Raw genomic sequence first — 13063 nt, forward strand, 5'->3', positions numbered from 1 at the left:
GATCTGGGCATAATAGATAAAATGACAATAAAAGCAATGGTGTTTACATCCTGCTATTTAGATTAAATCATTTATGACAATCTTGCAAATGACGATCTTGCAAAAGCACCACCACACAGAGTTGTATGATAAACTTTAATGGGACACGGCCGGTTTCATGGCCTATAGTCACATCCATACACAATACTTTTAGTCATTAAAGTACTACATACACCTAAAGGTATATGCCATGGGACAGATCATGTCACATTAAAAATTATCATATAGCTGTAAGCAGTGTTCTTTTTGCAGGATGTATTATTACCTCAGCTGTGGATGACTGGAGCACAGAGTTGTTTGTAATTTATGACAGTGTGTGGTTAAAATAGTAGAACACAAGACAAATTTCAAATCGAACTTTCTTATGTAACAGTTAGTCACCATATCACTGACATAACAGGAAATGAGCATAAGACTTCTATGAAAAAGTGAGGGGCATTTGTGGCCCTTTCATTGATTTTAACAGACATTTGGAGCATTGTGCTGCTTGTTATTTTTGTCTGCAACTTTGATATTAGTTTTTACATATTGAAGATGCTGATAGATACAACAACAGGTGAAGGTATACAATAAAATGATTGATTTGGTCTGTGTTTGTATCAGCTAAGATAATTTAGGTGCACAGTATCAGACATAAATAGCATTTTGCACAAAGATGCTGAAAATCAGGAATATATAGCAGCAGTTGCCTGCGTAATAATTTGGTAATGTCACAGCTTCAGTCAGCATTAGTTTCACCATTCTGAATAGTGATGACCTTCAGTAGAGGAAAACTTTGGCAAAACTCATACTTTTTAACAGATAGACAACATATAAATTTGCAAGCTTAAAAGAAGAAAAAAATGAAAGAACAAAGCAAACTTGTTGAAACATGTTTGACTGCAGTTTTCATATCTATTATACACTGAAGCACCAAAGAAACTGGTATAGGCATGCGCATTCAAATACAGAGATATGTAAACAGGTAGAATATGGTGCTGCAGTCAGCAATGCGAGTTTGAATGTGGTGTTATAGTTGGCACATGAGCGATAGGACACAGAACCTCCAAGATAGTGATGAAGTGGGGATTTTTCTGCATGAGCATTTCACGAGTGTACCGTGACTATCAGAAATCGGAGTGTACCACGACTATCAGGAACCCAGTAAAACATCAAACCTCCAACCTCCAACATCACTGCGGTCGGAGAAAGCTCCTGCACAAAGGGGACCAACAACGACTGACGAGAATCGTTCAATGTGACAGAAGTGCAATCCTTCCACACATTGCTGTAGATTTCAATACTGGGCCATCAACAAGTGTATACGTGCGAACCATTACAAAACATCATTGATATTGGCTTTTGGAGCCGAAGGCCCACTCATGTATCCTTGATGACTTCTTCTTCTTCTTCTTCTTCTTCTTCTTCGGCACTACAGCCCTTGGTGGGCCTTGGTCTCCTCAACAACCTTCCTCCATATCTCTCTGTTCTCAGCTTTTTTTCTTCCATCCACGGATCCCCATCTTAGCAAGGTCAGCCAGCACATTGTCCATCCATCTAGATCTTGGTCTACCCTTCCTTCTGGTGGAATATATTCTGGCATTCATGATTATTTTGGACATCCTGTACTAACCAACATATTCTTTGAGATTTGATGAATTTCACTATATGTTTCCCTTGTATAAGCTCCTGTATTTCATGGTTGTCTCTCACTCTCCAACCTTCTGCCTCTCTCATAGGCCCATAGATTTTTCATAAGATTTTTCTTTCAGATGCCCTTAGACTGTTACTGTCTGACTCTGTCACTGTCCACACTTCTGATTCATATGGGGCAACAGGTCACATAAGTGAATAGTATACAATCAGTTTAATCGTTGTTGTAATTAGAGAGTTCTTGAATGTCTTTAGGTTTGCATAATAGGCCTTGTTTTCTGCTTGTATCGTTTCTTTAATACATTTTCTCATACTATTATCATAGGTTAGGAGGACATCTAAATAATGGAAGCATCTAACAGCTTTGAAGCATTTATCAGAGATCTTCAGGTCCTGTGGCGTTCTTCTAGCTTCAGAATTGGACTTAACCATATATGTTGTGTTGCTTCCATTTATAGTAAGTCCAATTCTTGTTCCTTCTGCTTCCACTTATCCATATATTTCTTTAAGTGATATTACATCCCTTGCCATGGTGGCAATATCATCTACATAAGCACATACCTGGCTGGACTTCATCATTATTGTTTCTCTTTTATCTACTTTTTGTATGATACCATGCAGTGCTAAGTTAAACACTGCTGCAGAGAGGCCATCACCTTGTTTCACTCCATCCTTGATATTGGCTTTTGGAACCGAAGGCCCACTCATGTATCCTTGATGAACTTCTTCTTCTTCTTCTTCTTCTTCTTCTTCTTCTTCGGCATTAAAGCCCTTGCTGGGCCTTGGTCTCCTCAACAATCTTCGTCCATATCTCTCTGTTCTCAGCTTTCTTCTTCCATCCACAGATCCCCATCTTAGCAAGGTCAGCCAGCACATTGTCCATCCACCTAGGTCTTGGTCTACCCTTTCTTTCTTGTTGAATATATTCTGGCATTCACGATTATTTTGGGCATCCTGTCCTAAGAAAGTCAAACTGCCTGGTCATTCATTCTGTTATTCACTTTTACTTTTGTATCTTTTCTTGTTAGCTCGATTGATCTTCACAGTTTATCACAGATGTCCAATTCTTTCAGCCCTTTACATAATGCTGGTCTATTAATACTATCGAAAGCTTGTTTAAAGTCAATGAACAGGAAGTGGAGATCTATATCATATTCATAAAATTTTTCCGTTATTTGTCTAACGACAAACAACTAGTCCGATGTACCTCTGTTTGATCGGAATCCACATTGGTATTCTCCGAGTATCTTTTCAGTGCACTTCTGTATTCTGTCATTCAGCACTCCAGAGAAAATCTTACATCTCATATTCAGTAGGGTTATGCCTAAATAGTTTTCACAATTGAGCTTTTCTCCTTTCTCATATATTGGGCATATTATTCCAGTATTCCACTCCTCCGGCATGCTTTCATTTACCCATATGTTCTTTATTAGTTTAAATATTTCATGTCCTAGAGGTTTCCCCCCTGATTTTATTAGTTCTGACATGATCCCATCTTCACCAGGTGCATGGTTATTTTTTAGTTTATTTATCACTGTTTCCACTTCCAGCATTGTTGGGTTTTGTGCCTCATCCCTTTCAATTTTTCTTGCCTCTGTGTTCTCTTCCTGCTAAACAATATGGTCATGTAAGTACACACTTACTTCCTGTACTGTGATGAAACAAAGGCTCACTATATGTTACAACAGGTTATTATTTCAGTTTTATCTATCTCTCCAAGAGATCCCGGACAGTGTGTGCAGAGTGTTATTTTCACTTCAGATGACAATGAATTTCAATTACTTGATTGAAGACATCATCAACCTATGCTGCATTAATGTTATGAAGCTGGTATTGGTTTGACCATGCTCTGCACACTAAATGCTGACAAACTGTAAAGACTGGAGCAGCACTGTCATAGTTGCCCAGCAGTCTTGTCTGGTTCTTTTATGGGTTAGGAGAGAGAAGCACTGCTATTTCTTAGGAGAGAGGAGCACTGCCATTTCAGAAACAATAGCAGACTGAGTTTGTATAAATGCTACTCATTTTAGAAAAGCAGCTTTCAATCATCACCAGCACCCAGCTACAAGGGGAAGAATATACCAGGCTAAGAAATGGATCTTCAAAGCTGCCACCAACAGATGCTGTCTCCACTAGCTATGGGCCTGCTGTCCATACGAGGTCTGAATGCTGCTGACTTGGACCTTCCAGCCAGTGTGACACCTCCTGGCTAACTTCCATCTGCAACTGGTTGCCTACCTTTGGGAAACACAATTCGTACCTGAGCTATCTAACTGCCCAGTCACCACTGCCTGTGATTTTACTGTTCTTCATCGCCCTATGTGACCAAATTCTGTTGCTAATCAATGCCCTATGTGGGCACATGTCAACTTTGTGAGCTGCTGGCATATGTGTTGGGGTTCTCAGTTTAATCCTGCATGCTCCAATGCGTCTTGCACTGAGCTGTTTATTCACACTAACAGCACAGCTGAGCTGCCTACTCTGGCTGCCATATACCTCCCTGCTTCGTGGCCTGGGTCAGTGCAACACTGCGAGAGAGCTGACCACACCACTTGCTGCCCAATGCAATACCACCATTGGCTGTGACATGAGGCCACTTGCTGACCCAAGCACACTTCACCTTTTGAGTCTGGCCTGTGTCTTGGCGTGCTGTCTGTCACTGCAACTGGTGTCTTGTGGTGTGGAATAAAAGATTATCTGTAATGATAGGACATTGGGCAAACACTTTGCACCTACCCATCACACTGCTGCAGCCATACCCGGGGTGTGAAAGCAGGCGTTCCTGACTACTAGCAGCCCAGCTCTTCCATCCACCACAGAGGTCATTCACCCCTGGCACTTACAAATCATTTTTGACATCTGCAGCTGGTTTCAGGATGATGTCAGCAGCATCAAGAACACAGCAGGGTGACTGTGTTTACTCTCCCCCCGCCTTCCCTCCTCCTCCCTTCCCCTGTTAGTGTTATGGAAAATTAGTGGGTCTCCCATCAGATGTTTAATTTTGTTCTCATATGTGAAGCATGGCAAGTAAACTCTGATAACATTCTGAAGGCATGTGAAAATGTATGTTAGTTCGCACCTGATTAGTACAGGCATAGGCAATGTATCTTACTGTAAGCAGAGGGGAAGGTGCACTCATCACTTGTAGTTATTTTTGAAAGTGAGAACAATGAGCAGCCACTCAGATGGAGAACTTGACTTAGAACAAGAAATGTTAACATAGTGTTATGTTCAAGAGTCCTTCTGATCATTTGATTTTGGGTCCCCTGTTGTTCTGTTTCGTTATATTTATTACACAGAGGTTTCACAGTATTGTAGTTGAAAACACCACATGTTACTCTTGAGAAACATTGTGATCTTTGGCAGTTAAGATGGCTCTAATGAGAGAAGGTATTTCAGACATGTTTAAGCAGCTGAAGGCTATGAGAGAAACAGGCACAGTTTAGCTTACCTTCTCCCACAGTAGTTCAACTACTGCTGTCTGAGTTAAACTTGTTGACTGTTTACAGATAAGAAAGGTGGAAAAGTGGACCAGTTGCAAGGACAAGATTGTTGATCCACACATAAATTATGATGGCCACGTGGGAATGTTAAACTGCAGGCATCTGGGAATGCTAAATAAGAGGGGGGCTTGCATTAAAGCAGACAGTCAGGGGAAAGACATTAATATTGGGAGTTTAACGGATGCAGAAGGTAGTAAAATTGTGGATGTTAATAATAATAATAATAATAATGATGATAATAATAATAATAATAATAATAATGTGGAATTATCAGCTATAATACCTTGTGAGATTCAGAGTCTGAATTGGCTGTAGTGGCAGATAATGTAAAACTGTGGGTTACTGAGATGGATGAGTGCGTGATTTAAATTTAGGTGCAGTAGTATCTATCACACTGCTAGTTAATGGGTGTTGTGCACACATCATGGAGGCTGGGTGAGGTGTTATCACGGGTGGGAAAGTAAATGTGCCAATGACTTTCTGTGCAGTTCAGGGTGTAGTTATTCAGGGTGTATACGTGGACGACGAAAAAAAAATTCCCGGATTTCCCGGTTAAAAATACACTTTCTCCTAGATGAAAACACATTTTTTTCGTGTCAAGTAACAGTATACTTTTCCTCAAAACTGTTAAAACTTATCAATCCTTTAAATGGTTCTGGTTTTATACACCGGCGTAGAATTTCCTGACACTTTAGACAACGAAACATAAGGGAAAAAACACGTTTTAGAAAGATGTCTGATGTGCAGCAACATGCACACTGCATATTTTCGTATTACGAAAGTATAAATTTGAATTCCACGAAACACTGCATGTTACTTTCCAAAGGACTGAAATCGAGATTGTGATGCACTTTTGTAAGCCAGTTGTAGCTCATGGCAAGTGATCTTGCCAGCCGATGACAGCGGATATTTGGATCATAGGACACATGATGTAGTCATCTAATAGCAACATCACTGTAAAGTAGGGCGAACACACAAATACGAAAAGGTAATGGTTTAAATTAATATACATAGTGTGGCTACAAGAAAGGAAAGCTTTTACGTTTAATATTGGTCACTAAGATTAATAAGCTGCAAGAGAATCTAAGCTTTAACACATAATGATCATTTTTGCGCATGTTACACTTTAAAGATACACCACAAAAATTTGTGAGAGTCCCTGTTTCTTCTCCTTCCTAGTTCCAACAAACAATCTTATCACTAATTCTGTAACTATTCCTGCCAGTGTCAAAACTTATTCTCTGGTTAATTTTGTCACAGGTTTAGTTACCTGGTTGGGCATTACTACGTGATCGTACAACACGTTTTCCACGCTACTCCCAGAATAGAACTTTAGTGGCTGTTAGCTGGGGACTGTATAACTGGTCCTTAGCAGTGTAGCGGTCTGGCCAAAAATTTTCTGTCAAAATTTCATTTTCTTGGACACACGGAGGAGACAATACACAATCTTTGTTGCCTGTTATTTCTGTTAGTAATTTTTTTTCCACTCTGGTAGTCTGAATCTATGGAATTCACTAGTAGTTATAACAACGCTGATCATTTGCAAACCCAGTCAACCATATAAACAGCGACTGGCATTCATCCGTTCAGCTTTATTCCACTCAGCTCGTATAGACCCATCCCCATTTGTCTGCAGGAAAGTTTATTTCTAGATGCGACGGGGTTTCCCCTGGCAGAGGCAACATGTACACTATGCATGCATTCAAAAATCAACTTATGATTCTTTCAGAAATCAATTTAGAATTTGTTCAAAAACCAACAGGGATGCGTTTGAAATCATATGAGAAATCAATAGACCAACTAGCGTTGGGTGCTAGGGGCTTTGTGCAAGAAGGTCTTTTTCCTCAATAATATGACTTTGGCGCCCTGCCCCCCCCCCCCCGAAACTGTTGTCCTGGGCATATCACCCGGTTTGCCCCTGCCTCCTAGTTCCAGGCCTGTTGCGCATATGTGACTCTGGCAGCTTAGGCGCACCAGTAAAATTTTTCCCGATAGCATCTGGCTGCTTGCTGCTATTGCTTATACAGCTAACTGTTACACTTTTGTCGCCAGAAAGCCAGAAGCAGGAGAAGGTACTACTCATACAAGACTCAACTGCACATGCGGATAAGCTCGCTCACAGCCGCTCAAATGAATCTAAGGTAAAGTCATGACGTCACGCCCATCGGAGGCAATTTGTTGTTATGAAACATTGCATAGTCTTCCTAAAGCCTTTGACACATTTTGCTGTTGGCAGACACTTGTAAGAGCACTGTGTTTTGTTGTTGTATATGGTAAATTTCATTTGCAACTTAAATTTTATTTTCATTTCTTTTTTTCTCGTTTGTTTTTTATTGCTGCAATATTATTCTGCAGTAGCGAGATACAGTAATATTCTCTGACAGTGTATTGGTTCTTACCCGTCAAAGTTACAAAAATTTAACCGAAAACTAAAAGAATGAAAAATTCCCGGAATTCTAAAAAATTCCTGGGTTTTTCCCGGTTTTCTCCTGGATGAAAAAATTCCCGGGTTTTTCCCGGATCTCCCGGGTTGTATACACCCTGTTGTTGTCAATTATGTTGTAAAGTTGTGGGTAATAAATGGGCACAGATGCATTTATTTTTGAAGGATGCATGTTTGTTGGTACTGGTTTGGAGGCAATCCATCGGATACAGGAAGGGGGTAAGAAAAGAATAAAAGCAAGTGCTTGTAGTACTTGTCATTGGCCTGAATAATGCAACTTGGTGGGGAGTTCTTCAAACTGGGGGAAGCTATCGCCAATGAAGTACTGCCACAAGGTTCATCCCTCACAAAGGACAGACCATTAATCTGCAAGCTAAGTCATTAAGTCTCCCTGCAAGCTACAAGAAACCATAGCATTAGAGAAAGGAGGCCCCCCTGTAATTGGCATTAAAGAAAGCGAAATACATGAGACTATTTTAGTGGCTACTGAGAGTGCCATGTGTGGGTTAAGTATCAGTATAGTTTTAGGGATGAGTTTCCTGGGAAAACTTAGGCAAATTTTTGTTGCTTAGGTAAAGTATCAAGAAATGGATTGATAAACCAAGTTAAGAAACCACCAGAAACCATGAAGACTTAGCAAGTATATGAGATCAGTTGAACAGAATCATTTACTGTTAAAGATTATTTGTTAAGGGAATTTATTAAGAAGGAAGAGTCCTGAATAGCATTTTTGTAGCTATGTATATTTGTTATATGATGATCCAGTGTAGTAATCGATGTGTGAAAAATGAGGGAAGTTCAGCGGGCTAATTGCAACTTAGAAAGAACACATTACAGTAGAGTAGATGTTCCACCATGTGCAGCAATAGCAAAATGATTGAGAATTGTAACAAAGAGTGTCAAAATTTCAGGTATCATTGTGATCTTAACTTTTCTCAGTGCAGCCTGTATCTATTTTAGATGGAAAACAGCTCACCTACCTGAACTGTGAGTGCATCAGTTGGCAGTTGACAGGGCAACCTTATAAAATAATGACCAGCAAGTAAGCAGTCAATGAACATTGCAGTTCTTGCTGGATTAGTATGAGAGAAACCAAAATGCACTGAGTATGTATGTCCCACTATGAGATGTGATGTCAAGACTTTTTCCAGATATATAAACTGCCTACAAACAAGTTGTTTGGGTGTCTCAGAGAGGGGAGGCATGTTGTGTGATGGCCTCACCTGGTGTAGCAGCAGACTCCTGTAACTGACGTAACAAGTGATATCATAGTAAGGGTGATGCAAGAAACCCCAGCATCAAAGGGAGAACAGATTTCCTCGCAAAAGAAGCTGTATTGAGATTATTCTGACATTGCAGATGTACCACCCAAAGCTTCTGACAGGAGAAATATAACTACAGTATTACAGCAACATCAGGACTGTGAAATTGCCAACTGTGAAAAGACTGGAGCAGTAAAGTCATGGTTGTCCAATAGCCATGCCTGGCACCTTCGTTCTGTTATGGCTTAGGAGAGAAAATCACTGCCGTTTCAGAAACAATAGTGGACTGAGCTTGTAGAAATACTATTCATTGTAGACACCCACTTCTCAGTCACCACCAGGAGCCAGCTACATGCCAAGCACCACTAAGAAATAGGTCATCCAGCTGCCACCAACAGACCCTGTCTCCACTAGCCGTGGGCCTGCTGTTTGCACTAAGAACGAATACTTGTGACTTGGCACCTTTCAGTCAGTGTGCAAATTTTGCTGCTGGCTGTCATCTTGTGAGGCAAATCTTGTTGCTGATCGGCACCTGTGCAGACACATGAAGCCATTGTGAACTACCACCATCTGCACTGCGCTCTAGCTCTACAGTTTGCTTCTGTATGCTCCAGTGTATCTTGCACTGAGCTATGGATTTGCACCAGCCAGTGTGGCTTCCTACTCCAGCTACCACCTGCTCCCTGCTTCAGGGTCTGAATCAGCATCTTATCACAGGAGTGCTGATCATGCTGCTGCTCCCACATGTGTCTGCAAAGGAGGGGGGGGGGGGGGGGGGGAGGAAGGGGTCACAAGAGGAGGTGGAAAGCCCCCCCCTCCGCCTTCCATAAACAAAAATTCTCTGGGATACGTTTTTAGTGTCGCATATAACATTTAGTTCTTATCACATGACATGTCTCAAAACTGGACAACTCATTTATGTGAAAAGAGTCTAGCCTCTCTGCCCCCCACCCACTGCAAAAAATGTCTGCAGATGCCCATACCTGCTGCCTAGGTTAATGTCACCACTGGCCAAGAGGCCACTTGCTGGCAGAAGCACACTTAACTGTCTGAGTCTAGCTTGTGGCATGGAGGGTGATGAGATATCCACCTGGTACACACCCACCACACTGCGGCAACCATGCCTTGGGTGATGACCTACATTCCTCCCTGAGAACTAGCAACCCAACTACACCACCCACTGTATACATTATTCACCTCCAGCCTCCAGTGTGGTATTGCAGTTCACCCAAAGTTTTTGGAAGGCAAGGTACATGGATGTTAAAATTAAGACCATTACTTGACTTCTGTTGCTGGGTTATTGTCACCTCACATTGGCACCCATCAGGAATGAACAAGCAACAACTGAGTTAGTTGCTCTATGAAGACCGCTATTGGCAACCACTTTAATCAACAGCTTACATCTAGTGTAATGGTAAAATTTTACTGCTGATGCATAAATTAAAAGGTATCCCAATTTTCTATGTTCATTTATGTATAAAATCCACTTATAGTATAAGTGACAGGTACTTCTATAATTCATCAATACTGTAATTGAAGACTGATTTGTTGAGTCAATTGTTGATCATTACACCATACAAAAATATCAAGGATCAAATAGAAGCCTTGAATGCATAACAAACTGCTAGATACAATTACTGTTTTTTCAATATACTACTTTTCATATGTAACAAAGTATTGAATCTTTTTGACATGACAGGAAGGATTTTTTGTACATGGGCAATTGTTTCTACTAGTCTTCCATATGCTCATCAATATGGGGAAAAAAGTAAACTCATCTAGTGAAAAAAATATCTGTATTCTGTTCTAATTGTGTGTTCCTTTTTTTCACATACAGCTATCTCAAAATAAAAAGGGACCATCTTCCTTACAATTAAATGAAAGTCAAGTATTTATACAAGCCCACAGTATACCATACCAGTATGTCTGTAAGGATGCGGTAATCCTCCATGTGCTTTGTATCATTCTTGGGGTATCTACTAAACAGACCAATGGCCACACCAGCTGCTGGTGCACTAATATTCACACCAGCATCCATTAAAGCCAGGCTTCCTGCACACACTGATGCCATTGAAGAGGATCCTAAATAATAAATACAATTAATTACTTCTTATTCTCAACAAAATAACAGTACAACTAACAACATATTAAGAAGATTTAACATTTATGTCTTCACCCTCAGTAATTAACCTGCCAAAATAATTAATAGGAGAAATTAGTTTTTGTTCATCTTGTCACCTTGTTTCTATTCGTGTCATTATATGTCTTACATTGTATAGAAAGATTCCAGTACACATGGGTGACAGAAGAATCAGACACACAAATGAAAAAAATAATAATAAAAATAAAATTGATTAGCTGAACAGTCTAATCTCTAGCTCAGTTTAGTCTGTTAAGAATATTTTTTATCATTTTTGTAGTTTAAAAGAATGGTTTTCTGAGTTATGCAAAACAGCTTACTTCAGCTATAACCTCTTCACCAACTAACTTTCGTTAGACTAAGTCACTTTTGTTAGACTAAGTCACTTTTGTTAGACTAAGTCTTTTTTTTTCAGGCTTCCAAAGAGAAACAAATTACAACAAGAGAGGTAGCAGCTCCATGTACTGTTCAACTACTCAGACATTAATAATAATTTGCCACATTGGGAGTATTTGTTTTTTATGACTGACATTCATCTTGTGGTTAAGCTGTGATGATGGAGTGTGATTACAATGTACTAATGATCTATAACACATAGTGTTACAAACACTGCCAATAATATGAATGTCTCTTCCACCTGAGATACAGCCACTGTTTATATTCTATATTTCAATGTATACTGTACGTTGGTGGCCAGGCTATCTGAAGTGACAAGAACTTCCTTACCCAGAAGCTGAAGATTTAACATAGGCCTTCAGAGAGAGGCACTACCCCCAAAAATCTAATCCGCAAACAGATTTTCCTGTGTCATGTCTTCACACAGCTCTAATCCTCAAGCTATCCCAAGAATCAGGTGCATAGGTGCTCCAGTGTCATCCAACACCAGCCTGAATTGAAGCAACTGTACCATATCCTTTGCTAGGGCTTCATCTATCAAAATGCCCAGAAATGTGGGACATTCTAGCCACAATCCTCCCAGCCCTCCTAAATTGGGATTCTGTCATCCATCCAACCTACACAACATCCTGGTCAGTCCCTTTGCTTATGCCACTCTCACTCCCACTTCCACTCCCTGTGAAAGCAGCCATGTCAATTTCATTTATCTTGCAAGTGTTATGAGAGCATGACCACCAACCAGCTGTCTACCAGAATGAATGACCACTGCGAAACTGTGGACAAGAACAGAGTTCATGACCAGCGACACAGTATGCTGCAGAACACAACTTGCTGAGGATCAATAGTTGCTGCACAACTAGTGCCATCTGGAGCCTTCCCTCCAGAATCACATAGATGGGAGTTATCCCTGCATCATATCCTTCCCTCCTGTAGCACCCCAGCTTTCAATCTCTGCTAACCAACCATCTACATAACGTCATCCAACAGTTTCCCCTTCCTCTCTGCCGTCATCCCCTCCAAATCCACATCATCTTCATTATGCATCACACTTAACACGCTTCAGTGCCCATGTGCCACTTGCCTAGCCCATGCACCTGCCATCCTTCCCTCCTGCATTCATTCATCACCTGCATACCTGTTGCCTCTCTCCATCTTTCTCCCTCTACTCCTCGCTTCCCCCATCCAACACTCCCGCCCCTTTAGTCCACCTACTGAACTGCAACACCAACACTATGTCTCCAGTTGGCACAATGTAGGCACTTGTCAATGACTCAATGCTTCTGCTATTTGGAGAGTAATCTGCTTCACTCTAAGATAACCTGGTGATTAATTTAGTTAAAAATATTTCCATAACATAAAAAGTAATTAAGGGTTTTAGTAACCTTTGATATCTGATGATGAGCACTAGTGGCCCAAAAATTATCATAAGTTAACTATAACATGTAAAATTATAACTCGTAGTACATGCATATAACTTTCATGTGGAGAACAACATTGGAGACACATTAGCAGTTGCATTGTACTGTTGCAAATAAAGCTACTTCTTCGCCAAGTGAGACTAGATTTTCATTAATGTCTTGTGAAAACTGTCCTATACAAAAGCATAATACAGACCACAGACTTTTTTGTTTTTCTTGTTTGAGGTAAT

The 13063-nt window shown here is 40.4% G+C and overlaps 1 protein-coding gene across 1 annotated transcript in view; it reads right to left on the minus strand.

The window, feature by feature from the left end:
* The window catches only part of LOC126360761 (polyribonucleotide nucleotidyltransferase 1, mitochondrial), a 114670-nt gene that overhangs the window by 35627 nt on the left and 65980 nt on the right, over nucleotides 1-13063 (minus strand). The window contains exon 5 of the mRNA XM_050007736.1: nucleotides 10798-10961. Coding sequence (XP_049863693.1) covers nucleotides 10798-10961 — 164 coding nt within the window. The remainder of the gene's footprint in view (nucleotides 1-10797; nucleotides 10962-13063) is intronic.

The sequence above is a fragment of the Schistocerca gregaria genome, chromosome 1 (genome assembly GCF_023897955.1).
Source record: "Schistocerca gregaria isolate iqSchGreg1 chromosome 1, iqSchGreg1.2, whole genome shotgun sequence".
In the NCBI taxonomy this organism is placed as follows: domain Eukaryota; kingdom Metazoa; phylum Arthropoda; class Insecta; order Orthoptera; family Acrididae; genus Schistocerca; species Schistocerca gregaria.